At 43.5% G+C, this 27,078-nt stretch overlaps 1 protein-coding gene across 1 annotated transcript; it reads left to right on the forward strand.

Annotated features, from left to right (window-relative positions):
- The first annotated feature begins 219 nt into the window (after positions 1–219).
- Positions 220–20,073, forward strand: LOC140698790 (membrane-spanning 4-domains subfamily A member 12-like). The gene is made up of 7 exons (XM_072970042.1): positions 220–342; positions 4,192–4,286; positions 6,409–6,552; positions 8,716–8,772; positions 12,035–12,154; positions 13,519–13,639; positions 19,873–20,073. The coding sequence occupies exons 2-7, from the start codon at positions 4,242–4,244 to the stop codon at positions 19,905–19,907; spliced, it is 522 nt and encodes a 173-aa protein (XP_072826143.1). The 5' UTR covers positions 220–342; positions 4,192–4,241; the 3' UTR covers positions 19,908–20,073.
- The last annotated feature ends 7,005 nt before the right edge of the window (positions 20,074–27,078 follow it).

Consider the following 27,078-nt stretch of genomic DNA (forward strand, 5'->3'; position numbering starts at 1 on the left):
TGACGTCAAGCGCAGCCTCTCCCCTCTGGGTGTGCCCAGGTCCAAGGACAGAGCGCGATGCTGACACAGACAGGAAGGGCGGCGCATCTCTGTGAGCCCTCCACCCCACCCTCCTCCCGGGGGCCTGCAGGCTCCGCGGGGCTTCGGGGCCCCACCGCCCCGCGGGCGTCCGCGCGGGGCTCCTCGCGCTCGGCCACAACCGCAGCGTTGGGACAGCGCGAGGCGCGATGAGGCGCACAACCGAGGAAGCAGCGCCCGCCCGGTTCCCCGGGCTGGGAGGCCCTGAGCTGCCGGCGCCACCTGCGGGAGCACACCGCTCTGGCCCCGTGCTCAGGGCACGACGTGAGTGTAGGGCGTCTGGGCCGGGTTGCCGTTAGGACTCAGACCCGGTCACACCGAGATCGGAGGCTGCCAGGCCCCGTCTCCCTGGGACTCCCCCGTCCTGGCTCTCCCGTCGCTAGGAAAGTTTTCCTGGTGACAGTAGCTGGGTCGAGAAGATCCATGCTCATCATACACATTTCAGCTCCATCCAAACATTGCCAGGGAGGATCGTCTATCATTTTAGGAAAGTAAACGTCTGCGGGAGAGTTCACCTTGTGAGTTGCAGCCTTGTTACAAACCAAGGCTTGCAGTTCTCAGCAACCACCGAGCTGGCGTTCAGTTTGAAACCGCTGTTTGTCTTCTCTTCTTTCATGCTAATGCTTCAGATCTCCCTAGGAGAGTCTCCTGAGTCTGGGTTTCAGCTGTTTATCGCCTGGTGTGTCCCCAGGGTCCCTAAAGGGAACTGTGTATATTCACTTAGCTTAGACTCAAGTCATTCCCTTCCAAGTATGCCATCTGAATTTGAGAAAAAGTTAGCTGGCGTTCCAGCTTGCTCTTTAGAACAGTCGTAGTAATAAGCCAACCATGGCTACATTTATTGTACACCTAGTAGGTAACAAGCACTTTTCTATTTTTTTCTGTTTAATATTTCACAAATGGCATGAGCCCCTCTTCTAAGACCTATCAATTCAAATACCATGAAATGGGAGCCAGTTCGGTTAAGTTTGCAGGCTGCAGGAACACATAAAAGTTTGTGTTTATACAGGTATTCAACAATCTCTGAGCTCCAAAAATGTGCCATATGCAGATCTTAAAGTCTACAGGTACGAGATGAATATGATACAAACAAAGAAGCAAACAACAGAATATGTATGGACTATTGGTGGAACCAAAACTAATTAGATGTGGCTGGAGTATGGTTTAAGAAATCAAGCTGCAAAAGAAACCAGAGGGCACGTCATGAAAGACTTTGTATGTTTAGACACTGTTATGAAGGCAGTGGGCATATCTTAAGTGATGTGCTCAGATTTGAAAGATTACTGCTGGACTGAGGTGTGGGGAATGGGCTAAAGGGGCAAGGAAAGGAATAATGAGATATCGGAGGCAAGAAAACCAAGCTAGAGACCTTTGCAATAATCCAAGTAAAAACTGAGTCACATGTCAGCTCAGCTACCACTCTCTTAACTTTGTCTCCCACTTCTGGCTCTGCATCTACCCCTCAATATAGCCACAGATTTGACTTTTGGCTTCTCCGTGTTTTGCTTGGTTGGTTGATTTGGTTGGGTTGGCTTGGCTTTGAGGGAAGAAAGGTAGAGGGGAGGAACACTTCCCCTGTGTTTTCTTCCAGAAGATTTGTGATTTCAGATCTTATGTTTAAATCTTTAATCCATTTTGGTTTGATTTTTGTATATGGTGTAAGATAAGGATTCAACTTCATTCTTTTACGTGAATATCTGGTTTTCCCAAAACTATTTATTGACAAGATTATCCTTCTCCCACTGCATATTCCTGGTGCCTTGGTTGAATTCTGTTGATCATATATGCATGAGTTTATTTCTGGGCTCTCTATTTGGTCCCATCAATCTATGTGTCTGTTTTTATGCCAATACCATAATGTTTTAATTACTATAGCTTTATAATATAGTTTGATATCAGCAAGTGTGATGCCTCAGGTTTGTTCTTCTTGTATAATATTGCTTTAGCTTTTCAGAGCTATTCAGGTCATCCCAGAACCACCAGAGGGATCTTTCCCCCAAAACTTTATGCCCACAACTGCAACTTAGAGGGAAGACTTAGTCCTGACCTTCTCTTTTTGTGGGGGTCACTTCCTCCACACAATTTCTCTCCAATTCTCTCTTCCTTTGCTTAGCCAACATGAGGACAAGCCATTACATCTCCTGCCAAACAGACACCAACAGGGAAGTAAAAGCTATTCTCACATTTTTGAAGGACCGCTTATTCTCTGAGTGTGGTGGTTCTGTCTTCCCATAGCTTCACCAGCACTTCATTTTCCAAGCTTGTGTCTTCTCTTCCAGTCTCCTTCTCCTATGTTTCCCAGAGGTATTGGTTGGTGCTTGGGTATTAGACAGTGTTGCTAACGTAATAACCACAAAGTGTCAGACTTACAAGAACAAACATTTATTTTTCTATTACTGGAGAATTGTAGGCTGTAGGTAGGCTATGCACCTGCCCCATGCATCTTTATTCTGGAATCCACACTAAAGTACAGCAAAGTCCTAAGAAGTATCTTCTCACAACAGAAGGAAGTAAGAAAACTGACAGGAACTAACATCACCTCGGGGTTTTAGCTCAGATGTGGCAGGTGTCATGTCCCTCACGTTGAATCAGTCAAAGCATGTTATAAGGTCAAATCCAATGTCAGTGAGTAGAGAGCTATTTTCCTTCCATGGAGGGGTGGGGTGGGGTACTGCAATTGACAAGGTAATGAAGGTGTGTAACTCTCCAACAAGGAGAGGGGAAAGAATAATTGGGAACAATTATTCAACTGACCATAGTCACTTCTCTGAACCATCGTCCACTTCCAGTAAGCCCTTGGGGAAGGCTACTAGCTGCAACCTCTAGCAATTTTATGAACTTAAAATCCAAAATACTGCCTTCTATCCCAAGCTTTAAGACTCAGCCATTATTCTGGGACACTGTGAAAATTCTCACTTGATGTACATCCTCTAACACTAGTCTTAGCAAAAAAAAAAAGAGGAATTTATTTTAAAGATGCAGGTGTGTCTCATAGGCAGGTCTAAAAAGGCAACTAGAAGCAGGGCAATGAGGACCATCAGAATTTGTAGGGAGTGCTCTCCTGCTGTCTCCATTCTACTGTTCCTCTGGGCTTCTTTTCATGAAGTGGAATATGGCAACACCACTACTGCTTGTTCCAGAGACGAGCCCAGATTGGGACTGTATTGTCTTAGGGTTCAATACAATGTGCTTCACCTTATGTTGTTTTGCAATAATGCATTTTTTTTGGTGGGTTTCTTTGTGTTTTGTTTTTTACAAATTGCAGGTTTGTGGCAACCCTGCACAGAACAAGTCTGTTGGTGCTGTTTGTCCAACAGCAGTTGCTCACGTCATGCCTCTGTGCCACATTTTGGTAATTCTCACAATATTTCAAATGTTTTCATTAGTACTATATTTGTTATAGTGATCTGTGATCAGTGATCCTTGATGTTACTATTGCAAAATGATTATGACTTGCTGGAGTCTTAGATGATGGTTAGACTTTTTTTAGACATAAAGTACTTTTTAATTAAAGTGTGCACATTTTTTAGACAATGCTATTGTACACAATAGACTGTGGTATAGCATAAACATAACTTTTTAAATGCACTGGGAAACCAAAAAAAACCATGTGGCTTGTTTAATTGCAATCACTTTACCACAGTGGTTTATAAAGAACCTGCAGTATCTCCAAGGCAAGCCTGTACGATTTCCTGGGAAGGGAAGTATGATTGGCTCAGTTAAAGTCACATGTCCACACCTTGTCCAGTCAACCATGGCTAGATTGAGAGATACTCTTGTGAAGACCAAACGTGGCAACCAGGAACACAAACCTAGGTGACCCTAGGCATTTAGGGGAGCAAGTAATTCCTAGAAAAGGGGAAAATAATGGGAGTGGGGCACCTACAGCAAAAGATATTTACTCAAACTCATTTAGAGACTTTGATGGAAGCATAAAACCTGAGAAGTGGCTCTTGTTTTTGACCGGAAGTTACTAGCTATATTGTAGCCGTAACATCAGTGGGTTGATGCCAAAATCTTCCCGCAAAGAAAGGAGAAGAAAACCAGAGGCTGCACCATTAAATGTCTGATCTCAAAAATAATTAGTATTTTTTTCTCTATATTTCTCTACAGAAAAGGAGTCCATTTATTCTCTATAATTTGTATACCATATCTTAATTAAAATGGCAAGAAGATATTCTTTAAGACTGGAGACCAGAGCATTAGGGGTAAGAGCTAAGTGCTGCTTGGGTTAAGAAATGACAAGTGTTGCATCTTCCTAACATAAAGGGGAAAAGATCCTGACCACGCGTACAACGAACTCCCCTAAGGAAGGGGAGTTGGGTGAAAGTCTTCTGAGGTGGTGTCAATCATGCCAGGGCTATTCTGGACACAAATTATGGATTCACAAACCATTTCTGAATAGTCCAACATCATCACAATCTACCCAGTGACCCAGGGTTCCAGCAGATATGCTCTGAGATTGCTCACAGATCTCGTAAGCAGTGAGATCTGCCTTTGTTTGTAAACAGTTTGAAACAAGCTTACGGGTCGTCAATGAGGTCGCCCAGTGAGAAGCCCCAAACCAGAAGAGGCTACAGACAAGGGGGCTGTGTGGCCTGTGGCCATTCGATAACATTGTGCTCTCAACACGTTCCCCATATATTCAGCTCAAGGAGGTCATATTCTGCCTCTGTGTCCTCCCTCTCACCTCTCCTCAACCTTAGAATGCTATACCCTTTTGTATTATCCACCAATATTTGTGGGGGCTTGAAGCACATTTGGATCTGAGCCAGCAAGATTCAAGTCTGTACTAGGAAAGTCCCCAGCATCTCAAGTCCGTGATTATCTCCAGCTGGTTGGGAGCCACCCGGACCACTTCCAGGATGCAGGGCACACCTCGATGTGGCAAAGTTCCCTGGGAGCAGAGTTGGCGGCTGGTGGTTTCCCTGCCCCACCACCCACTACCATGGTGCCTGAGGTCTGGATTGCTGGTTCCTTATCTCCTAATCTGGCCTGGAGGGTGGTGAGGGCAGAGTGTGAGAAGGCGTAGGCCTGTCACTGGCCACCCCGTGACCTACCACTAAATCCACCACCTCAAGAGAGGATGAGGGTTTAGGATCTTCTATGAGGTCCTCCTCCTAAACTCTTCTGGGTCATTCACTGAACTCAGGTAAGTCAGTGGATTCATGGCCCAGAAAGAACCTGAAACTGAAGAGCGTGGCATTTGTGGGCAAGTCCATCTGATCCCATCACGAACTGCCCTCCGCCATGTGCCAGATGGAGGCAGAAGTCACCAATAAATGCATGCTAGTGTGTTGTCTCAAGGTCAAGGTAATCTTTAAGGGAGAGGAGTGGCATCACCCCATAACCACGTCTTCAGTTTCTGTAATAGCTAATGCAGTGTGTCAACTTACCTGGCCCACAGGGTGCCCAGATATTTGGTCACATTATTCTGGGTGTATCTGTGAGGGTGTTTCTTGGGAAGAGATTAACAGTTAAATCAGTGAACTTTGAGTAAGGCAGGTTGCCTTCCGTAATGTGGGTGGGGCTTGTTTAATCAGCTGGAGGCCCGACTGGGACAAAAGACTGACCTTCCCCACCTGTTTCAGTGGCCACAGGCCCCCTTGTCACTCGTCACTCACGTGTGTGTGTGGCTCTTGTCAGCTGGAGAATAAGCCCTGCTGCAAACAGGGCCCCTGAGAGCACTTCACATGAAGACGATAGAGAACCAGGGGTCCTCAGAGAGTATTCCTTCATGGCTTTTCCAAACAAAGCCGAGGGCTCTGGTCCAGCCTGTAGGGACAAAAGTCAGCAGAGAGTGTGGGAGCGGGTGGATCAAAGGGAAACGCAAGTCCAAGTCCAAGACAAGAGAGGATGAGAGAAGGGAAATGGGTCCAAAAGCACCCAAGTGTGGGCTGGTGGTGGCGAGCACAAACTGACCCACCGGCTGGAGGTGGCCTCGTGGAGCCAGCCTCAGGAAAGAGAGGGGTGCCAAGGCAGAGCCTGAGACATCCCCAAAGCCAGCGGCTCTCCCTTGGCTGCTTGTCCCGAACCAAGCAAATAGGCCTCTGCTTTTCACTTAACTAGAACCAACTAGAAAATTGAGTATCAATTCTCTCTGAAGCTTACTATGAAACAAAAACAAAAACCCCTTGTCTAAGTAAATGTGGAGACCCCACCATCCCATCGCGGCCACCTTTTCTCTTGTTTCCTCCCTGCCGCGTGATCCTTTTGTCACTGCTTCAGACATAGCAGGGCAAGCTGGACAGCCCCATGGCCTTTTGGTCACTCAGATTGTGTTTGTCTGTGTGCGACTTGAGTACTGATGATGGCTTTCTCTTCTCACAGGCTGTGCAAATACTTCTCGCCCTGATTCACTGCGCACTGGGGGTTCTCTGTGATCGTCTGTTTGTCAGAGAGGAAAAGATACAAAATGCCGGTGTTGTCCCTGTGTTAGTTATAGTAGTGTATTCACTGAGCACAGCACCATTTGTGAGTAAACCGTGGTATTTTTTTTTATTTCAGTTCACTTCTTTTTCTAATGTATCAAGTGAATTCCTCATGAGATCAAGCAATGGACTGAAGACCCAATCTCTGACTCTAAGGAGCTCATTTTCCTGTGGAAACAGCCTTAATAAAGTGGAGGGTGGGATGGGGGCCGGGGTGGGGAGTGTACACTCAGGAAAAGCCTTTTGCTGTTTGTTCCATGTTTGATAAATTCTTTAAGACGAGGGACATGCATGCATAAAAGATCTTGAAGGGATACACTTGAAGAATAATAGAGTGGCTATTTGGAGTTACGAGGCTTTCCTTTGGCAGACTGAGAATCCAAAGGCCTGAGCTTAATGGCTGGGGCTACAGGAGTGATTTTTTTTTTATGGAGATAAATTACTATATTACTAAAAAAAAAATTCAGGTATAATTGACATCGGTTTCAACTGTAAAACATAACGATTCAATATTTGTGCATCACAGAATGATCACCACAGGTCCAGTTAACATCTGTCACAATGCGTAGTTACAGAATATTTTTTTTGTGATGAGAACTTTTAAGATTTATTCTCCTTCCTACTGTGGTTCCCTCTCCATGTTTCCAGGTGAAGCCGATGTTTTTTGCTAGGCTCCAGTCTGTTTTCTCGATGCCTGTTTAGCATTCGGTTGTGGTTTTGTTGTAGTTGCCAGGAGAGGTGAGCTCGTGGGCCTACTACTCCGCCATCTTGACCGGAAATCCAAGGCAGTGATTTTATTTTTTAGAGAAGTTGCAAGGAAAGAGAAAAGAAGAGACATAGCAGGGGTTTGAGGGGGTTTGAGTAAGGAAGGATACTGTAATAGTGCCATAGGCATAGTTGCCAAGGTCCCCACCAGAGACACGACCAATTAATTACCAGCCACTACACTCAGGGCAGCCCGAAGTCATGGCTTCCCACAAGTTATTTTTGGCTCATAGTTACAACCAATCCAGAAGCCATTTATCAATCTGGGGTCATTTTATTCATTCGTGATGTGGCCTAGTAACACAACTGACATTCCGGATGTAATCAAGTTTCCAACCTGAATGGAGCTAGAAAGTTGACCCAAGGCCACATTTCTCTTCAGAGGAGGAAGGGTTTTATTCACCTCTTACCAACCCTTTTGCTCTCCTCAACCAAAAACTGGGCTTCAGGAGAGAAGATTTGACTGTAACCCAGTCCCTGTGCCTTGTGGAAAGGGCTCTGAAATGTGCTACTACAGTAACTGCACCTTGGGGAGGGTCCGGCCAGCAGTGCACTCTCTGGATGAGAGACATCACCTCAGAGGCCCTCCTTTAGTGCCGGTCCTCACGTGGAGAGCACTTATGGACACGGAGAACCTTCTGGAAGGGGCCAGATGTCAAAAGCAAAACGCTTTAAACTGAAGTAACACAGTGAGTCACGCAATACAAGGCATCTAAAAAGGATCCTAAGTCCACGAGTTAGAAGAGATGCTTAGGGCAGGAATTAGCCACAAATGGTAACTGTCCAATTTCATATCTTTATGTATCAGGCATCTTCCAAAAACGTTTCAGGTCCGTTTTCTGTAACCGCCACAACCACCCTATGAGACAGCTATCACTGGTCCCCATTTTACCAGTGAGGAAACCAGGACTTAGCAAGTATAGGTAACTTTTACAGAGCGAACCAGCGATCAGAAAAAAAGCTGCAAAGCTTCAGGTCAAAGGTTTTCTGAAACTCTTGTCCATTGATGGAGTCTTTTTTTCTACAGTGGGGGGTGAGGGGGAAATGTTCTTGCAAATGACAGCCACCCCACTGGCCCCCAGAGAGTACTGTGTAACCATCTATGTCATGAGCTTAATAAACAACAGCCAAAACAAGTGAAGCAACTACTGCTCGTTTCTCACAAAACCTTTGTGAGATCCCTAAGCCCCATCACCCATCCAAAGGTTGCCAGAGACTTTAGAAGGTCTTTTCATCTCTGTGACAGAGAAATAGAGAATCCATTCCTTAGCGAGCCCACTAATGGTCAGCACAGAACTGAAATACACAGGGAAAACCGCTTTCTTCAGAGAATTCAGGGGTACGTTAGATCTCAAGAAAGCCACAGGCACTATGAAAAGTATGCGTTTAGGGGTCCCATCAATGCAAACGGGTGCTTACAGATGCCTGCTTCTACCCCCAGTTCCTCATCTCAGGATCCATGAGCGTGAGCGCGGAGAAGAAGCCAATACGATACAAGGTACGCCGGAACGTTGGGAGCAACGCCAAAGATAAAAAGATTGCCCCGCACAAACTGAGAAGAAGTTATTGCTTCTGAGCCAACTTCTCTGAGGAAGGGGAAATATTCTTCCAAATGTTTGAGTTAAAAAAAAAACAAAACTCTTACTTTTTACAAGGGTGCACACTAGTGCATCTTTTTGCGTACGGGTGTTGAGGAAGGCGAAGAGTGAGGAATGGGTTTTGTAAGGTGTCAGATGGGAGGGTTTTGATGGGACGCGTCATTTCCAGCTGTCGGGTACCAGCCTCCCACCCAAGCACTTGTAACAGTTATCTGCTTGTTTGTTGTGGTGGTGGTTGTTTTAAAGACTTACGGAAATATTTTAGTGAAATCTGTTTCTCCCCCTGAGTTTGAAGTTGCTCCTTGAAAGGCGGTGCAGCTCTGGGTGTACCTGCAGTCATCCCTGGATGGCGTTTATTTTAGAAGGGCTCTCTTTGACTGTCCTTTTTCCTGTCTGTAACTTGCCATTAAGGTCCGCTAGCTTCCTGCTGATTGCGCTATTGTTTTCAACAATGCTTGAGTCATGGGCTAATCCAATCAAATGTGGGCTCTTTTAAAGGAACTGCTTCCCAAATCAGTATCTGCGATTCCTTTCTGAAACCAGGACGGCTCTTCCTGTTTCTTTCCCCATCCCTCTGGCAAGTGAGCTGGCCTACAATTAAGCCTATGCCTCATCTCAGCCTATCAGTCCCTCCCAATTGCCTTTCGTCACAACTTCTCCGATTCTTGAGGGTACCCTTACGTCTAGACGTCTCCATACTCTGTTGTAAATGAAGGTCACTCTTCTGGGGGAGACTGAAGCTCTCTATTCCATGGCCTTCTTGTACCCTGGACAAAATCTCTGAGCCAAGGCTCTGGTGCTAGGATGTGCTGGGGGACAAGGACAATGAGGTGCTTCTCCCCGAGTGACACCTCCACTTTAAGAGCTACGGGCTTGGTGAAGAAGGACAGCAGCCCCAGGTCTCTTCTGTTTCCCTCTCATGATGTGAAACCCCTACCCCATAAGCCAGGGCAGGGGTGATCAGGGCCTGGTACTCTCACACCCAAGATACAGCCTCCATCCCTTGAGTGGGGACTGGGCAGAAGAAGAGAGCCCCCCTCTTTTGCCTCAGCAACAGGGAGCTGGGAGTAGAGTCAGCAATGCTGATTAGATTACCTGCCCCTCCAGGGAGGACAGCACTGGACAAAACTTGGCCTGGGACCTGCGGGGAACAGGGGCCCTGCATTCTCGGCCGCACCAACCTAGAGTGGTCTTGCTGAGCTGAGAGGAGGTCAAGAGGGTGCAGATCTCGGTTCAGACACCACAGAGACACTTTTTACTGAGTTTTAGTAGATTTCCTTAAATAAATACTTCTTCACGTACTGCATGCCCTGAGGACTATTTCCAGAGATTTTAAATCATTGGGTTTATTTTGAGTGACGTTCACAAGTTCTGTTAGGTTGTTGGTCTGTAAAGTTCCTCACCCTCTCACGCTAGAAGCAGAACCCTTCAAAAGTAATCGTGTTGCATATTAAATTCAAATGCTTGATTGGGATTTTTTGGAACATAAATATCTTTCTGTAGGTGATCCTGGTTCATAAGCCTCTCTGACCTCATAAATGGACATAGGGTAAGCATGTGGAGGCAGTATCAGTGTGCATTTTCTGGAGTGTGCCACAACCTGGAGTTTTGCTAGGGAAAAATCTTTCTAGCTGATACTCCTAGTAACATCATTCTACGTCCCCCTAAAGATAAAACTGAGACTCCTTGGCACAGCAAACTAGATTCTTCATAATCTATCCCCTGCCCACTTCTCTGGTCACACTTTATCCAACTCCCCTTCAGTGCTCCACATTTCAGCCACATCAAATGCCAGGTGTCTTCCTGGAGCTTTCCCACGCTTCTGAAATGGTGCATACACTCTTCTCTTTTCCATAATACACTTTCTCAATTTTGTCCACCACTGTGAACTGAACCTAGCTATACCAAGGAAATATCAGGATGATGCAAGGCTCATAGCATCCACAGGAGGTGAAGGACCAGGCTTAGAAAATAAATGGAGGAGAGGGTATGGCTCAGTGGTAGCGTGAGTGCCCAGCATGCATGAGGCCCGAGGTTCAATCCCCAGAACCTCCATCAAAAATAAATAAAGCCTAATTATCCCTAAAAAAATTTTTAAAAAGAAAAGAAGTGGATCTGAAGAAGTTCCAGAGAGTGAGAAACAGAAAGCATAGACGCACAATAGCTGTGTTTTAGCCAAGAATATCCAGCCAAGTTGCTCCCATCCAGCACCCAAGCCCCCCACTGTCCCCTATGTAACATCACAGCTGCCTCTTGTAGGAATGAATTCCAGGCTTTCATTCATCTTTAAGTCACTTGCTCAAGATTTACAATCCTTAGGAGGAGAATTACACGGGCCATGGCCCAGCCCTGGCTCTTAGACCGAAGAGAAGGAGGACCTCCCTCTTGTGACTTTCACAGAAGTTTGATAAACTTCCTTCATAAAGACTAAACCAATGAGGAGAACCCTCAAAACAGGAAGAGGGCTGCCTGCTGGACAATCAAAAGTTCGCGTGTCCCATTATGTCTTTTCCTTTGGTTAACCGGCATCAAATCACACCCCTCTTCTCATTATTTAAAAAAAAAAAAAGCCTCTTTAAAATGTAACTATCCTCACACATACATACAAAATGCATGCTGCCCCTTTGCAAAGGGACATCGCCTCTCTTCACAGCTCATGCAAGCCCTTCATTGCCATTCAAAAGAGTCTGGATGCTCTCCTGAGGGAAGTTGGGACCCTGGAAAGGGTTTAAGTCACAAAGTGACATTACTAAGGATGAACGACACTGACAAATCCTAGACTGCAAGCTCACCCATATCATAACATTTATCGAATTTTATTAAATGAAGTTAAGTGTTTGTCATTTTATCGCCCCCATTCGATTGTAAGATTCTTGAGTTGAAGTCTGAGTTTGTTCTTAGCACAGTGTTTAGCGTGTTGTAGGCACTGTATAATTATTTTTTGCGTGACTAAATATATACCTTGGCTGAAGAAAAGAATTTTTATCCTGATTAGGTTCCAGACAAATGGAAGGCAGAGTCATGATATCAACTGCAGTAAGAGTCCAGAAAATCAGGTTAAAATGTTCCACTTGAATGTCCCGGCCAGTACTACACGGTGATTGCTTCATCGAAACCTGTTTGTGCGGCCCCTGACCAGTTTTCTCTGTGTGTCTGTTACAGCTTATCTCTGCCAGTGTTATGAACATCTTTAGCGCCTGCTTATCTGCACTTGGTACAATCATGTTATGCATTGCGTGTTTCTCTTTCAGTTCCGAAAAGAATGAATATGTTTGGTCACATGTAAGTACCACATTTAATAAGAACGGATCAAAATTTTAAATTAAAAAAAAAACCATGGTGAATGATGTATATTGCAGTGACTGAGGCATAGAAAAGGCAGCCAAAGTTGTCAAACATCTCAGGAGAAATACAAAAACAAACTGTATTTCCTCTAAATGTTTGTCATGGAAGTATTTTAAAAAATCAGTTTTCTTCTGAAATTTGGAAACTCTAGGAACCTCGGAGAAAGAGGCACACCTGGGGCTATTAGAGCTGGAAGGGGGAGGAAGAACCCTCCTCTGGGGGCTTTGGAAGGAACAAGGTCCTGCTGATACATTTCTTTTGGACTTTTGCCCTCCAGGACTGTGAGACAGTTATGTTAAGCCACCTAGCTGTGCCATTTTATTACAGCAGCCCTAGGAACCCAAACAGCCGTTCACACTTCTCTCATGGTCTGAACCAACGGAGCTAAGACACAAGAATCAAGCAGATGCAGATAAGACTATCAGCTCTGTTGGTGATTGTTGCAGGTGACTGCTACACATAGTCTCCTGTATACAGGAGAAGGAGTTTTAAATCTTTGGCCAAGTGAGCTTGCTGACATACTGATACCTTCCTTCATGAATTAAACTCATCCCCCTAGTTACAGATGGACCACAGGCCTCCCTGAGCTGGGCCGAGACAATCACCAGATGTGGAGGAGGAGAATAACGTGAGGCCATAAGCACCAATCACAAAAGAGAACGCAGAAGGAGTTAGGCTCCTTCTCTCAGCATCACCAGTTAGATAAGCCCCTGCTTCTCGCAAGGGGAACTGTAAGTCAAGAGCTTGGAAAAGCACCAGAAGCCATCCCGACCTGGTTCTAAGAGAGCAGAAGCTCCTGCATTGGGTCACGGCAGAAATGTGGAAAGAGAGGGAGAGCGGTTCCACCCAAGGCAGGTAATAATGCCCATGATGCTGAAGTCAAAAGAAAACAGAACACGCAGATTATACGTGCACTGTTGGAAGAGCACAAATCACAGATCGCATGGTCGTTCTCACCAACAGAGGGAGTATAAAGACAGAAGGAGATGGGCACCCAGGAGAGTATGTGGTACCATAGCTTCTCTCTCTACTTTTCGGTCCACTCTTCCTGTGTAAAGTAGAAATAAAAGTATCCGATGTGTAGGGTTGTTGCTAGAAGTAGAGTACTTAACATAATGCTCGGTACCTATAAAGCACTCAAGAAATTTAAAACATGCTTTGTTGTTATGAAAAATACCTTGAAAGGAATCATAGTTGTGTGAGGCTGATAAGATGCATGATATTCACTCTGTTTTCTAAGTGTTGTATTGTTTTTAAATGGTTCATTAATATGAGTAATATTTCCTTTCTTTTGGATTCAGTTAGCTGGTAACATGCTTTTACAGTATTTACTCTTCAGCACCATCTCCGAACTGCTCGTTACAAGCATAACCATCGTCTGGATTGTGAGAGCACTGCATCATCTGGAAACCGGTGAAGAGAGTAAGTCATTTTGTTTCTGGCTGACAGATCAAGATAAAACAGCTTCTGTTAAGAACGGTCTCTGAGGGACTCAGGTTTAGCTAGAATTGAGAAACAAAAGTGTTGCTTCTAAACTGAGGTCAGGGGGCTGCTGAAACTATGCCAGAATGTCCCTTGCTTGACGCTGGGCAAAACCGAAGTCAAACAACTTGTCTTAGGCAAAGTTATGTGGGAGAATTCTGTCTTTCAGACTTGCATCTCCCAGGAGATTAACAGAGGCGACTTCGGCTGAAGAGGTTTCACAGGTTTTACCAGATACAGGAACACCAAATGCTACAGACTCTGAGATTCAGATTTAGTTATGAAATGTTAGTTTCCAAAGTTTGAGGTCTTCAAATGCCTTCAGAAGGTAAAGATTTTAGAGGACATCAAAAAGATGACTTCTGGAATCAAAGAATAAAGATCTCTAAAAATCCATTCCTCTATAAAATAAATAAGAACATTGGCAAAAGGTGTCACATCTATATTTTCAGAACGCTGGAAATCACATAGAAAATTGCAACAATTCAAGGAGCACTTATTCAAGAAAAATGGCTGAATCTTGGTAAAAACAGTGAGCTCTGCGGTGGTGTCATTTGTCCTATTCCCATCCGCCTTGCCCCACCTCCACAGCAGCCTTTAAATGAAACAACCGTGCAACCACAGTACTTGGGAAAAACACCTGCCAAACAGCTACCATACGAGGGGAAACGGGATTGCAGTGCCCAAAGCCCCACTCCCAGAGAACTGTTTCTGACTTCTCGGGCAGCTCCCTGGATATCCCCACTGGCAAGGCTCTTCTTAAGTTGGCCTCATTCAAAGCTCAATCGCTGTGAACAGCTTTTTTCCCTGGGGTGTTTTCCAGAACAATCAGTGGCACTTAACATCATGTTTGCCTAAACCAGGGATGACAGCTGGGGAAAACAAGAAGCTGACGCAAAAACACTTAGAAGACTGGGGAATACAATGTCCACAGGGGACTTTGAAATTATGACAATACCTGGAAGTAATAAAGGCCATGTGCATGAGGAAGGATGTACGGACGCCCAGGAGAAGCCTGAGAGTGCCCTGTCTCCCACCTCTGGCTGACCTGAGGTCTATCCGCAAGCCGGAAGCGATGGCTAAGGCAGAGTTGCAGACTGTCTCCCGGAGCTTTAACGATTCACCCCAACACATGCACGCAGACAGCCTCTCAGCAAAGACTGAGAAACGTATTGGTGGAAGGCAGTTAAGGAAGTCTTTGTCCAATCGTTCAATGACCACTAAGCTAACAGAGCAGAGACATCAGTGCCTACACGTGACAAAGATGAAACTTTACACAATTAGTCCAGGCAAGTCGCTAAACAGAATAACAAAAACAACAACACAACAAACCGCTGGGAGGATCTGATTTCCAACAGTAACACATTATATTATTTTAATATCCACTTTTTAGCAAAAGACGTTATGAGACATACAGAGAAACAGAAAAGAATGGCCTAAACACAAGGGGAAAAAGTAATCGAAAGGAACTGGATCTGAAGAAGCCTAGCTGTTAAATTTACTAGAGAAAAAATAAACTTTAAATCAGCTATTATAAGTATGCTCTGAGAATTGAAGAAACCATGTCTAAAAAAAGTAAAGAAACATATAAGAGCAATGTCTCATGATAAAGATGTCAATGAAGAGAGAAACTATTCAAAAGAACCAAGTAGGACTTCTAGAGCAGAAAATCAATAACTGAAACGAAAAATTCACTCAAGGAACTCAACAGAATATTTGATCTGACAGAAGAGATAATCTGCAAACTTAAAGATAGGTTGAAGATTCAAATTAATCAGTAAAAGAGAATGAAAACAAGTTAAGAAAAATGGACACAGCTTCAGACACCTTTGAAACGCAATCAGTTACGCCAAAATGTGCATAATGAGAGTCACAAAATGAAAAGCAAGGGGGGAAAAATGCAACACAAAGAGTTTTTGAAAATATCTTGGGTGAAAACCTCAAAATTTGATGAAAAACATTATTTTATACACCCACAAGTTCAACAAGCTCCAAATAGGATAAACAAAAAGAGATTCAAACCTAAACACATCATAAACAAAACGCCAAAAGACGAAAACAAAGAAAAAAATCTTGAAATCAGCAGAAAACAAGGAATTTATCCAGTAAAAGGGAGCTTCAATAAAATTAGCAGCTTATTTCCCATCAGAAATCATGGAGACCAGAGGACTGAGTGAGATGACCCCTTCAAAGCACTGAAAGAAAAATACTGTCAACTGAGAATTATACATCCTGCAAAGCTATCCTTTGAAAATAAAGCAGTAATTAAGTCATTCTCAGATAAGTGAAACTGATAAAGTGTCACTATAGCAGACACACCCAACAGGAAATTCTAGAGCTGGTCCTTCAGACTGGAAAGGAAAGGAAACTGGAGAGTAAACAGAATTGATCAGAAGAAACAGAGATTCCCCATTAAAGATAACTTCATAGGTAAATATAAATTTCAATATGAATGTATTTTTGTTTCAAACCCTTTTCTTCTATACAATTAAGAAAGAACTCATAAAGCAATAATTATAAAACTGTTTACACTTATAAGGTATAAAGATGTAATTTATATAGTAGTAATAGCACAAAGGTGGAGAGCAGAGCTACAGGGGGGCAAATTTTTATAGATGAAATTAAGTTTGTGTAATCTGAATTAGATTGTTATAAATTAAGATTTTAACTGTAATCTCCAGGAAACCACTAAGAAAATAATTAAAAAATAATATAATAAAAGAAATAAAAGTATAATTTAAATGGTATAAAAGAGAACATCTATTTAACATAAAAGAGGGGAGTGATAGACAAATAGAAGAACAGAAAAAATAAGATGTAGAAAGCGAACTGCAAAGTGGCAGACAGAAATCCTGTCTTATCGGTAACCACATTAAATGTATATAAATTAAACATTTCAATCACAAGGCAGAGATTGGCTAAACGGATTCTTAATATGTTCTCCAATTAAAAGTGGTATGCAAGAGGCACACTTTAAATTCAAAGATGGGGGAGGATATAGCGCAGGTGGTAGAGCACATGCTTAGCATGCACGAGGTCCTGGGTTCAATCCCCAGTACCTCCTCCAAAAATAAATAAGCCTAATTATCTCCCCCACCATCCTGCCAAAATAAAATAATAAAAAGATAATAATTAAATACAATAATAAAGAGATTTTTAAAAAATTCATAGACACAAATAGATTGAACATAAGTATGGGAAAATGTATATAGAAACCAAAAAAGAGGTGAAGTGGCTATAGAAATGTCAGATAACATAGATTTTTAAGACAAAAAGTGTTGCTAGAGATAACGAAGGACATTTTTATAATGATAAAAAGGTCGGTCCCTCAGGAACACATGACAATTACAAGCATGTGCGCACCTCACAAGAGTCCCAAAATATATGAAGCAAAAACTAACAGCTTTGACAGGAGAAACACAAAACTTTTTACATAACAGTTGGAAATTTCAATACCCCACATTCAATAATTTGAATAAACTAGAATGCAGCAAAAGAAAAAACAGACAAATTGGACTTCATGAAAATTAAAAATTTTGTGCATCAAAAGGCAGTATCAACAGAGTAAAAAAGCAACCCACACAATAGGAAAAATGCTTGCAGATCATGTATCTGAATATAATACAACATAAAAAATTCAACATCAACAGTAACAACCTGATTCAAAAACGGGCAAATGACTTGAAAAGACATTTCTCCAAAGATGTACAAATGGCCAAGAAGCGCATCATTAATCGTTAGGGAAATGCAAATCAAAACCTCAGGGAGATACCATCTTACGCCCATTAAGATGGCTAATATTTTTTTAAAAAGCCACAGACGATAACATGTGTTGATGAGGATGTGAAAAATTGGAACCCTTGTGCACTGTTGCTGGGAATGTGAAATGGTACAGCCTCTATGGAAAACAATATGGTGTTTACTCAATAAATTAAAAATAGAATTATCATATGATCCAGCAATTCCACTTCTGGATATATACCCAAAAGAATGAAAACAGGGTCTCAAAGAGATATTTGTACACCCATGTTCAACAGCAGCATTATTCACAATAACTAAAACATGGCAACCCAAGTCTCCATAGACAGATTAATGGATAAGCAAAATGTAGCCTATTCGTACAATGGAATATTCTTCAGCCTTAAAAAGGAAAGAAATTCTGACATATGCTACAATATGGATAAATCTTGTAGATATCATGCTAAGTGAAATAAACCAGTCACAAAAAGACAAACACTGTGTGATTCCACTTATATGAGATACTAGAATAATCAAAATCATAAGACAGAAAGGTGTGGTTGCCAGAAGCCAAGGAGAGGGGGTAATGCGGAGTTACTGTTTAATGAGCATAGAATTTCAGTTTTACAAAATGAAAAGAACTGTGGAGATGGATGGATGGTTGTGATGGTTGCACAATATTATGTTCATACATAAGACCACTGAGCTCACATTTAAAATTAAGGTGTTAAATATTATGCGTATTTTAGCACAATTTTTAAAAATTGAAAAAAAATCAATGAATATAATATAGAATAATATTAGAATAAAGGATAAAACAATAACTAAATACTGATGGAAAGAAATAGACTGTAATGGCTGATAAGCTTATCTCCTCATCTCTGAATTCTTTCCAAATAAAAATAGACAATTAATCCCTCTAAAAGAATTGCGTATTAACAAAACAGCCTACACCTCTGTCTGGATCCAGAAGAATGGCATGTTTGTGCCATTGTGCGTGGAAGAGAGTAATGGAAAGTGACGCCAGTTCTGAATAGGGCTACACCACCTTACTGAAGAGTTTGGGATTTAGTCTATAAGTACCAGCATGCTATTGAAGCGCTTTACACAGAAGAGTTTCCTTATCAAACTTTATGGTTATTTTATTTCCTGCAGCAAATTACAGATCCCCCCACCAAACTGCTGAATCAATCAGGAAATATGTCCTCTCTTATAACAGCAAGTCCACAAGTAGGGGACTTCAGGATCAATTGGTTCAATAGCTCAGTGATGTTATCAGTGACCCAGATTCTTTCTGTCTTCCTCTGCAATCTTCAGCTTTATGCTAAGGCCATAGGATGGTGAGGGCAGCCTACTTCCTGGTTCAGATGCAGCAGGAGAGACTGGCTTCTCTTTCTCAGAAGCCAAAAGGAATCCTCTCTACTTCACACTGGCCCAGCTGCCTTCGGCCAGTCCATCTCTGAACTGAGTAGTGTCAGAGGAGCTGGGATTGCCATGAAGAATTCAGATAAATGTGCAGTAGAGTGATTTTGAAGGAGTCAATCATCAGAAGAACAGAGATCGGATTAGAGAAGGACAAGGCAGGAGACAGGGATAATTAAGGGGTTGCTCCAACAGGAAACATGTTAGCCAAATGCAAGTCCCTAAATTTCAACAATAGGGGATAAAGAGAAGATGATAAACTTGAAAGATACTTAGGAAGTTTATTAATGTTTTGTATATTAGTATTCACACTCAATGTTCCTGGATAACTAAAGTCTCAGATTTAACTAAAATTAGCTTCATAAACTGCTTCTCCTTTATTTCTAACTGCTCAACAACTGTGCTTAGCTTTGAATATGGATCGGTTTTTCACTTGATTATAAACCTGTTCAAAGCGTTTGTGAATTTTCAGGCTTTTTGTGTCTGTGCTAAGACAACACAATATTCTTAAAACTTAAAACACAAAAAGCAAAAATGCAAGCGTTTTACTCAGGAAAACAACGACACTGTCCTCATTAGACTGTCTTCTGCAGTGACGCCCAAAAATCGTATCGTCTGAGCCAGATAGCTCTCCGCTCCATTGGTTGTTCAGATGTTTCTCCTTCTGACCCAGAACAGGAAGCAGAGGACCCAGGAGGAAACTTAGGACCCACCAGAGTCCAGCTGGAGATTGAAGGGATTCTGCAAAGAGTAGTAGTTTAGCTTAATAAGGTTGTTGTAGTTCATTGAAACCTCGGGTTCCTGATGGACCCTGGGTCTGATGTGCATTTGACTCCACTCCAGGACAGAGTAGATATGACCTTCTCATTATGGTTTCAACTGGTCGCACTCTAGGTTTACATATTTGTTTCTGGTTTCTACTGTTTTGCCTCATTTTGACTCAGTGGCTAAGGACAAGGCTTTTATTTCAGAGAATAATAACAAGTAATTTGCTATCACTTAACTCACCCCAGGTTACTCACTGTCGGAATCTACTATCTCTTCATAATTTGCAAAGACCCAGTGTGACTCCAATGAAGAAGAGATTAATTGTGAATTAGTGACGAACTCCGTAATTTTTTTTCAAGAGGCCTCATGGAAAATGCATTCGAATGAAGTCTTTTCCACTACTCTTTTTTCCTACTTCTTCAATAAAGGATGCAATTTGATCACAAGTTGACTCTTCCTTTCTTAAGAGCCAGTCTGAGTTGACACGGATAAATACATCCAGCTGGGGCAGTGTAGGAAACTAATAGTGAATGTCCACTTGCACTCAGGATGGAAGAGGTTGGCCTGAGTGAAGGGACTCCTTCATCTGAACGAAGGAAATAATCTAACCTTGGGAGCAGGTGTAATGCCGGTGTAGTAACAGCAAGACTCTTGATGGCTCCAGGCTTTTATTTTCTCACCTACAAAACAGAAACAATAGTCCCGAGCCCAGTAGATGCAAAGATCAAATGACAAACATCATCACAAGGCTTTACAACAGCTCCTAGTTTACAGTAATCCCTCAGAAAGTATTATTTATCATTTATTGGCTCTTATCACTGTCTCTGCAGCATGATGATACAGGAGGCTACATGGAATTTTTTCTATTTTTCAAGAATTGGTGACAGAGTCCACGTCTGAAGATGTACTCAACATTCTAACCCCCAAAAAATCAATTGAGATCTTGCGGAGAGGTGCTGTCATGGGTTGAATTGTGTCACACACACACACTAAAAAAGGCTACATTAGAGGCCTAGTCTCCAGTGCCTCACACTGTGAGCTTACTTGGAAATGGGGTAACCAAGTAATCAAGTTAAAATGAGGTCATCAGGGTGGGCCCTTTTCCAATATGACTGGTGTCCTTAAAAGAAGGGGAGATTTGGACACTGAGGCAGACACACAGGGACGATGTGAAGACATCGGGGGGACCATCTCGTGAAGACAGAGGATTGCAGTGATGCAGCTGCAAGCTCCGGAACACCGAGGACGGCAGGAAACCCCCAGGAGCTGGGAAGAGGCGAGGAAGGGTCCTTCTACAGGTTCCAGAGGGAGAGGACCCTGTCACAACCTTGCCTGTGGACTTGTGGCTTTCAGAACAATAAGACAATTTATTTCTGTTGTCCTAAGTCACCCAGTTTGTGATGCTTTGTGACAGCAGCCCTGGAAACAAACACAGGTGCTTTCCCACAATACCGGGCACTGCATCCCCCGCGTCCCCTGGAGGGTTATGGGTTTATGAGGGGAGATTCCCCTCTCACTCAGCATCCCACAGCGAGCGTGCGGCACTTGAGTGTGTCTGCTCTCTGGAGGTGAGGGAGAGGAAATGCAGCCATAAAGCGTGTGGGTATCTACAGGAGAGCCCCCATCCCCTACTGACGGGCTTCGAGACTTGGGTGGGACATTCCAACCTGTTCCAGAACCACCAGAGCAAGAGCTGGCAGTGTTAAGAGAAGGCATGGCTGTGTGACCAGGTAGAGGGGCCATGGACCACCCCTGGAGTTCAGAGTTTGCAAGAGGGAGAAAAGAAAGATCCCACCAGTGTCTGCAGGCCCCAACACTGTGCCACTGGAGAGAGATGAGGCAGGAAGCTTCAGGCTTCCTGGGAATTGCAGCACGGAGAGCCACGCAGAGCAAAGCCTTCAGCAAAACGCTGCCAGTTGAGGGTCAGTATGAAGATGAGGCCAAATTACAAAAGGGGCCACCAAGGCCTAAGAGAACAGCTCAGAGTCGAGTGGCTCTTTATTGTGGCCTGTATGAGCCTTCACATACTCAAATAGATTGAAGAGATAATCTATAGAAAGGGGACCATATCGTGACATGGGGTTTTACACAAGGGGAATAACTCATAGTAAGCAAGCAAGCAAGTCACCTCTCTATGAATAGCCATGTGTCAGAGATTCCGTTGGCACCCACACTGCACCTAGAGGAGACAGGCAAGAATGAGGCTGTCCCAGCCGTAGTCCCAACCAACCCACCGTCGTCTACATTTGTAACTATCTCATGCAAGTATGCTATAGAAGAGATCTGAGACACCTTTAACATAAAATCAACTATTATTAAATTGGAATAAACACGTGAAATACAGGGAGCTCATTTAATTTCATTTAACTCAAAAAAAAAGAGTAACAAAGGTTGTTTAAAAAAAAAAAGAATTCATAGTATTGCCATCTGTGATGGGTAATTGTATGTGTCAACCCAAGTGGGCCACAGGCTGCCCAGATGGCTGTTAAACATTATTGCTGGGTGTGTCCTTGAGGACCCCTTTCAGAAGAGGCTCGCATGTGAACTGGTGAGCCAAGTAAAGCAGGTGGCCCTCCCCGGTGTGAGTGGGACTCGTCCAGGGCTGGGGTGAAACAAAAAGGCAGAGTGGCGTTGGATTTGCTCTCTGCCTGACGTTGAGCTGGGACACCGTGCTTCCCCACTTGCCCATCCAGATCCATGTTCTGCTCTCAGAGCAGTCAGGTAACGGTCCAGTGGGATCACCTGATGGACGTTTAATACGGGAGTGGGGAGGAGTGTTGCAAAATGTGGGCAGGGAATAAAGAAACCACAGGTGATAGAACAATACGTCAAAGTTGTTAAGAGCAGAAGCAAGTCGTAATCATCTAAGCCTGAAGAGGCAAGTGAAAATCATGGTTCCCTGGACCTCAGGGGAAAGAGCCACGTGGGGAAGCCCACTTTGACAGGAGTAGTGACCTGTGGTCAAGGGACCCACCAGCCCTTGGCAACATCACGGTGGGTGGGGAATTGAGAGAATAAACAATTTGCCCTTTCTCTCCTGCAGTCTCCTAATAGGGTGTCCTGTTTCCTGCAGCCAGCTGGAGTAGGAGGGCAAGGGTGCCTAGTGATGAACCCCGTATAAAGATCAGTCCCCAGGGACACAAGAGACTCGAGAAGGATGGAGGAGAGAGCTGGAGAGGCAGGCGAAAGATAACCGACACAGCCCTTCTCTGCCTTGCTCTGGACCCTGAAATGCTAGCCCACACGGGCTGCCTCATCTTCAGTCCTTGGACTTACCCTTCTGGTGATGTTCAGCCAATGAAACTAGGGGTCAGGAGGAGACAGAATTCCCCTGTTCTGATCATGGTTTTGACAGTAGGCTCAGTTCCTCTATCTAAGGTCTCAGCACCTGTGAGGCAGCCCACATCCTTGGCTGCAGCTTTTCCTGCTGCAGTGACATGGTTCCTGCTCCTTGCCCCTTAAGTCCCAGGGGAAGTAATAGCCTCCGTGTTATTGGTCCCCAGTGTGTCAACATCTGTTTTGGTTCCCATGACCTGCCCACATTTCTGTCACTAGTTCCTTCATTAATCTTCCTTTAGGTAAACCTCTAAGACTGCCTTCTGTTTTTCTTCCAGGACCCTGAGTGATACAAAAATGCACAAAAGTTTACACAAGCCATCAGCATGCCCAGAATGAGTGGGGTGCATGCCCAGAATGAGTGGGGTGGTTGTGTAGTGACTGAATCTTTGGGGGGATATGCAGTTCTCTCTAGATCACTAGGGCAAGATAACCCATTCGCCTCCTTTCCCCGACAAGAGAACCAGAAGTGCTTAGCACTGACAAGGATGCTGTAGAAAAGACGTGAGCATCATCTCGGGGATGGGAAGGGTTAGACTAGCTATGCAGGCCCCATGATCTGTTCTGGTCTTCAGGGTCTCGCATTCTCATTCTTGGCAGTTGTTTCAAAGCCCAAGGCAGTGGGTGTCTTATTTGGGGTTCCCTCAAAAGCCAAAGCTGACATGAGGATTTGGATATTGTGAGAGAATGGAAAAGTGATACAGGAAGGGAGGAAGGTCAATGATGTGTGCATCAATTAATGAGTTCCTGTTACAGGGAACTGGGTTTCAATCTTTTTCTCCCCCCGCACTGTGCATCTTGTATCTGCATTAGGCATTGACCAAACTCCCCCATCGGCAGGAATACCTGCTCAACCATAAAGAGTAACGTTCTCCTGTTGCATCAACTAGACAACTCAGTAAAAGATAAGATTCCTTCTTGATCTTGTATGGAATCTCATGACCCACCATAATGATGATGACACTTAGATCTGGATTATGCAAACTGTCAATAATACATTATTTGATGTACAGCCCTCTGTCTCAAAAAACACTTGTATAACTGTGCCTTGACTTCTAGCCAGTGGACCAGTTCTCAGAGCTTTCTGAGGGGCTCTTCCCAGGTTATAATCCTCAAATTTGGCTCGAATAAAAGTTGCCATTTCTTTCTTAGATCAACTGATTAATGTTTCATCAGCAGGTTGGCCTCCAAACAACTTGAGCTTAGTAACCTATGGGTCCCCATTCAGATGCCTCATTACTTTTTCCTATAGCGGTCAGTTCACATCATTCATCTTTCCAAAAATTGTCCAGCTATGTTATGGGGGTATACAAATTAATAGTAAAGTTTATAAGGAAAAAGAAACAAGCAAGAATAGACAGAAAAATAATGAAAAGGAAAAAACTTATGAGGGGAGACCTGCCCTATATTAAAACATACTACAAATCCTCCTTAATTAAAACATTGTTGCACTAACACATGAACAGAAAAATAGACCAGGGGAACAGAAGAGAAAGAAGATAATTAGGGGCAAATACATATGGGAATTTAACACGCTACAAGCATTGTATTTCAAATCACTGAAGTAAGGATGGACTGTTTAATAAATGGTACCAGACAATTAGGTAGCCTTTTGGGAAAATATAAAATTACATTCATATCTCATACTGAGGCGGGAAGCCCCATAAAAAGACAGGCAGGACCCCTAGGCAGGGCCACTACTCTCCTGCCAGCACCATCCAGTTCCCTGGCCCAGAGGCTCTATCTCACTTTTTGCCTCTGAAACGACTTACTTACCCCTGAAATTCTATTGGTTCCCTGAGCCCACTCCTGATTGGTTATTTCCTTCACTCCTGATTGGTCCATTTCCCTAACTTCTGATTGGTTCATTTGTAGTACTTCATTTGCATGGACTTCACTCCTGATTGATTATTTCTCTCACTCCTGATTGGTCCATTTCCCTCACTCCTGATTGGTTATTTCTCTCTCTCCTGATTGGTCCATTTCTACAAAGCTTGTTCCTAATTAGTCAACTTTTGTTATACCCTGTTTGCATATGATATTGCAAAGTGTAAACTGGCAGCCTATAAAAGACTGTAAACCTACAGACGGGTCCCAGAGCTTGGAGTGTTAACTCCTGTGGGCCCGCTGGCATAATAAACCTGAGTTCTCCAACCCTCTGAGTGCTGCTTGGTCTCTCGCCCAGATCCAGGTTGCTGTCACAACTGAGCTGTAACACTGAACTGTAACACTGAGCTGTAACACATTTTTCTGCAACAATACTATACATGAGAATGAACTCTAAGTGTATTAGGAATGAAAATGTAAAAAGTAAAGTCACATACTATATTATTCATAAAAAGAAAATTAATAGTTTGGAGGAAAGGAAGCATTGCAGTAGGAAAAACGTACATTGACACCATACACCTACTGTCAGTGGAGAAAATAAAAATAAAGCTGACTTAAACTACCTGTGAATTGGTAAAATTTTTAAAATACATACATGTAAGATACATGTGGTGTGTATAGATATTCCCTGTAAGATATAGGCATCACTCAAGTACTAGGAGAAAACACAGGTGAATTCCCATTTAATCTTAGTTGTTGAGTTGTTGTGAGTGGCTTTTTAACAATAACTCAAATTCCATAGATAATTGTCTTAGTCATTTTGGGCTGCTCTAACAAAAATACCATAGTGTGGGTGGCTTGAACCACAACATTTATTTCTCACGGTTCTGGAAACTGGGAAGTCCCAGGACCATGGCACCGGCAGACTTGGTGTCTGGCAAAGGCTCAGTTCCTTGACAACAGATGACCATCTTCTTGGTGTGTCCTCACACGGCAGAAGGCGTGAGGGAGCTCTTGGGGACAAATCACAACGGTGTGGATTCACTTACGTTACAAGATCTGAAATGAAGCTGGGGGCCATTAGGGAAGTAGAACTTACACCACACACTGGTGCTATATAAATCCTTGAACCGCCCATCCTGGGGACCATACGGAACTTCTTTCTGTGGTTACCCACTAGAAACCACAGCTTAGCAACCAATCTGCTGCCAGCCAGTTACTGAATGCCTGCAGGCAGTAATCATAGTTCTGTAAAAATAACCTATGTAACTTTTCTGGAATGTCCATATTGCCTTCATAAATCTCTGTCATTTTCTATTTCCCTTAGAGTTACTGGAATCAGTGCCTCCCAAACTGAAATTTTTAAAGTTTCAGATAAACTCTTTTTTCATTTGTAGCTTTCATGGTGGGGAGCGGTGAGGGAGTTGACACCCTCTGGGGTCTCTTTTATCACGGCACTAATCCCATTCCAGAGGTGTCCACCTTCATGACCTAATCATCCCTCAAAGGCCCCACCTCCAAATATTATCACCTTGGGGAGTAGGTTTCAACATATGAATTGCAGAGGAGTTATAAACATTCAATCTATAGCAGAAATGATACCAAGCAAGACCCCATGGGGTCCTTCCTCATACAAATCTTTTCCATTTCCCCTGTTTCTTATCCATAGGTAACAGGCTTCTTTCAGCCTCTTCGACCTTCCCTGCATTCCAAAGGGCAGATTCAAACAGTTGCTAATCAGGGAAGGGAGGGAATGCAGAAATAAGAGAGGAACAATCAAGAAACAATACTGCAGCCTTGGGGCAGGACCTTAGCTCCTCCTCAGGAATATACATAACAACATCCTTGAGTTATGTTTGAGGATCTAGGGTTCCTCTACCCCCTGCGTCTTATTTATAGAAAAGCTGGAGTCTCCCAGGCCTTAGATGGTTTTCGGGGGGGGGGGGGGGTGGACATGGGGTCCAACAAATTGCTGGCATTTTAATTAAAAGTAACTTTCCTTTTTGTTACCAAGGCTGTTGTCCCCAGGACCATACCCCTGCCCTCCCTCCAATAGAGCCCATTGCTCTTATCTAAGTGGCTGCAAAGAGAAGAAACAAGAACTGGTCAGAACCGACAGTCCGCCGTGGTGGAGGATTTGACTTCCAGTGGACCTTAGCCTCATATGCTCATTGTAATGTATTAGCATGCTAAATGACACACCCACCAGCACCGTGACAGTTGACGGTTGCCATGACAATAGCTGGAAAAGCCTGTACAAAGACTGATTGGCTCCAACACACCTGGAA

The sequence above is a fragment of the Vicugna pacos genome, chromosome 10 (genome assembly GCF_048564905.1).
Source record: "Vicugna pacos chromosome 10, VicPac4, whole genome shotgun sequence".
NCBI classification, from domain to species: Eukaryota; Metazoa; Chordata; class Mammalia; order Artiodactyla; family Camelidae; genus Vicugna; species Vicugna pacos.

Bases quoted from the DNA above. Each gene is read 5' to 3' on its own strand.
- LOC140698790 (XM_072970042.1), top strand. From the start codon at position 4,242: ATGGCAAGAAGATATTCTTTAAGACTGGAGACCAGAGCATTAGGG. The intron at 12,155-13,518 runs GTAAGTACCACA...TTTTGGATTCAG, and splicing joins ATGAATATGTTTGGTCACAT to TTAGCTGGTAACATGCTTTT. The intron at 13,640-19,872 runs GTAAGTCATTTT...AACTCACCCCAG, and splicing joins TCTGGAAACCGGTGAAGAGA to GTTACTCACTGTCGGAATCT.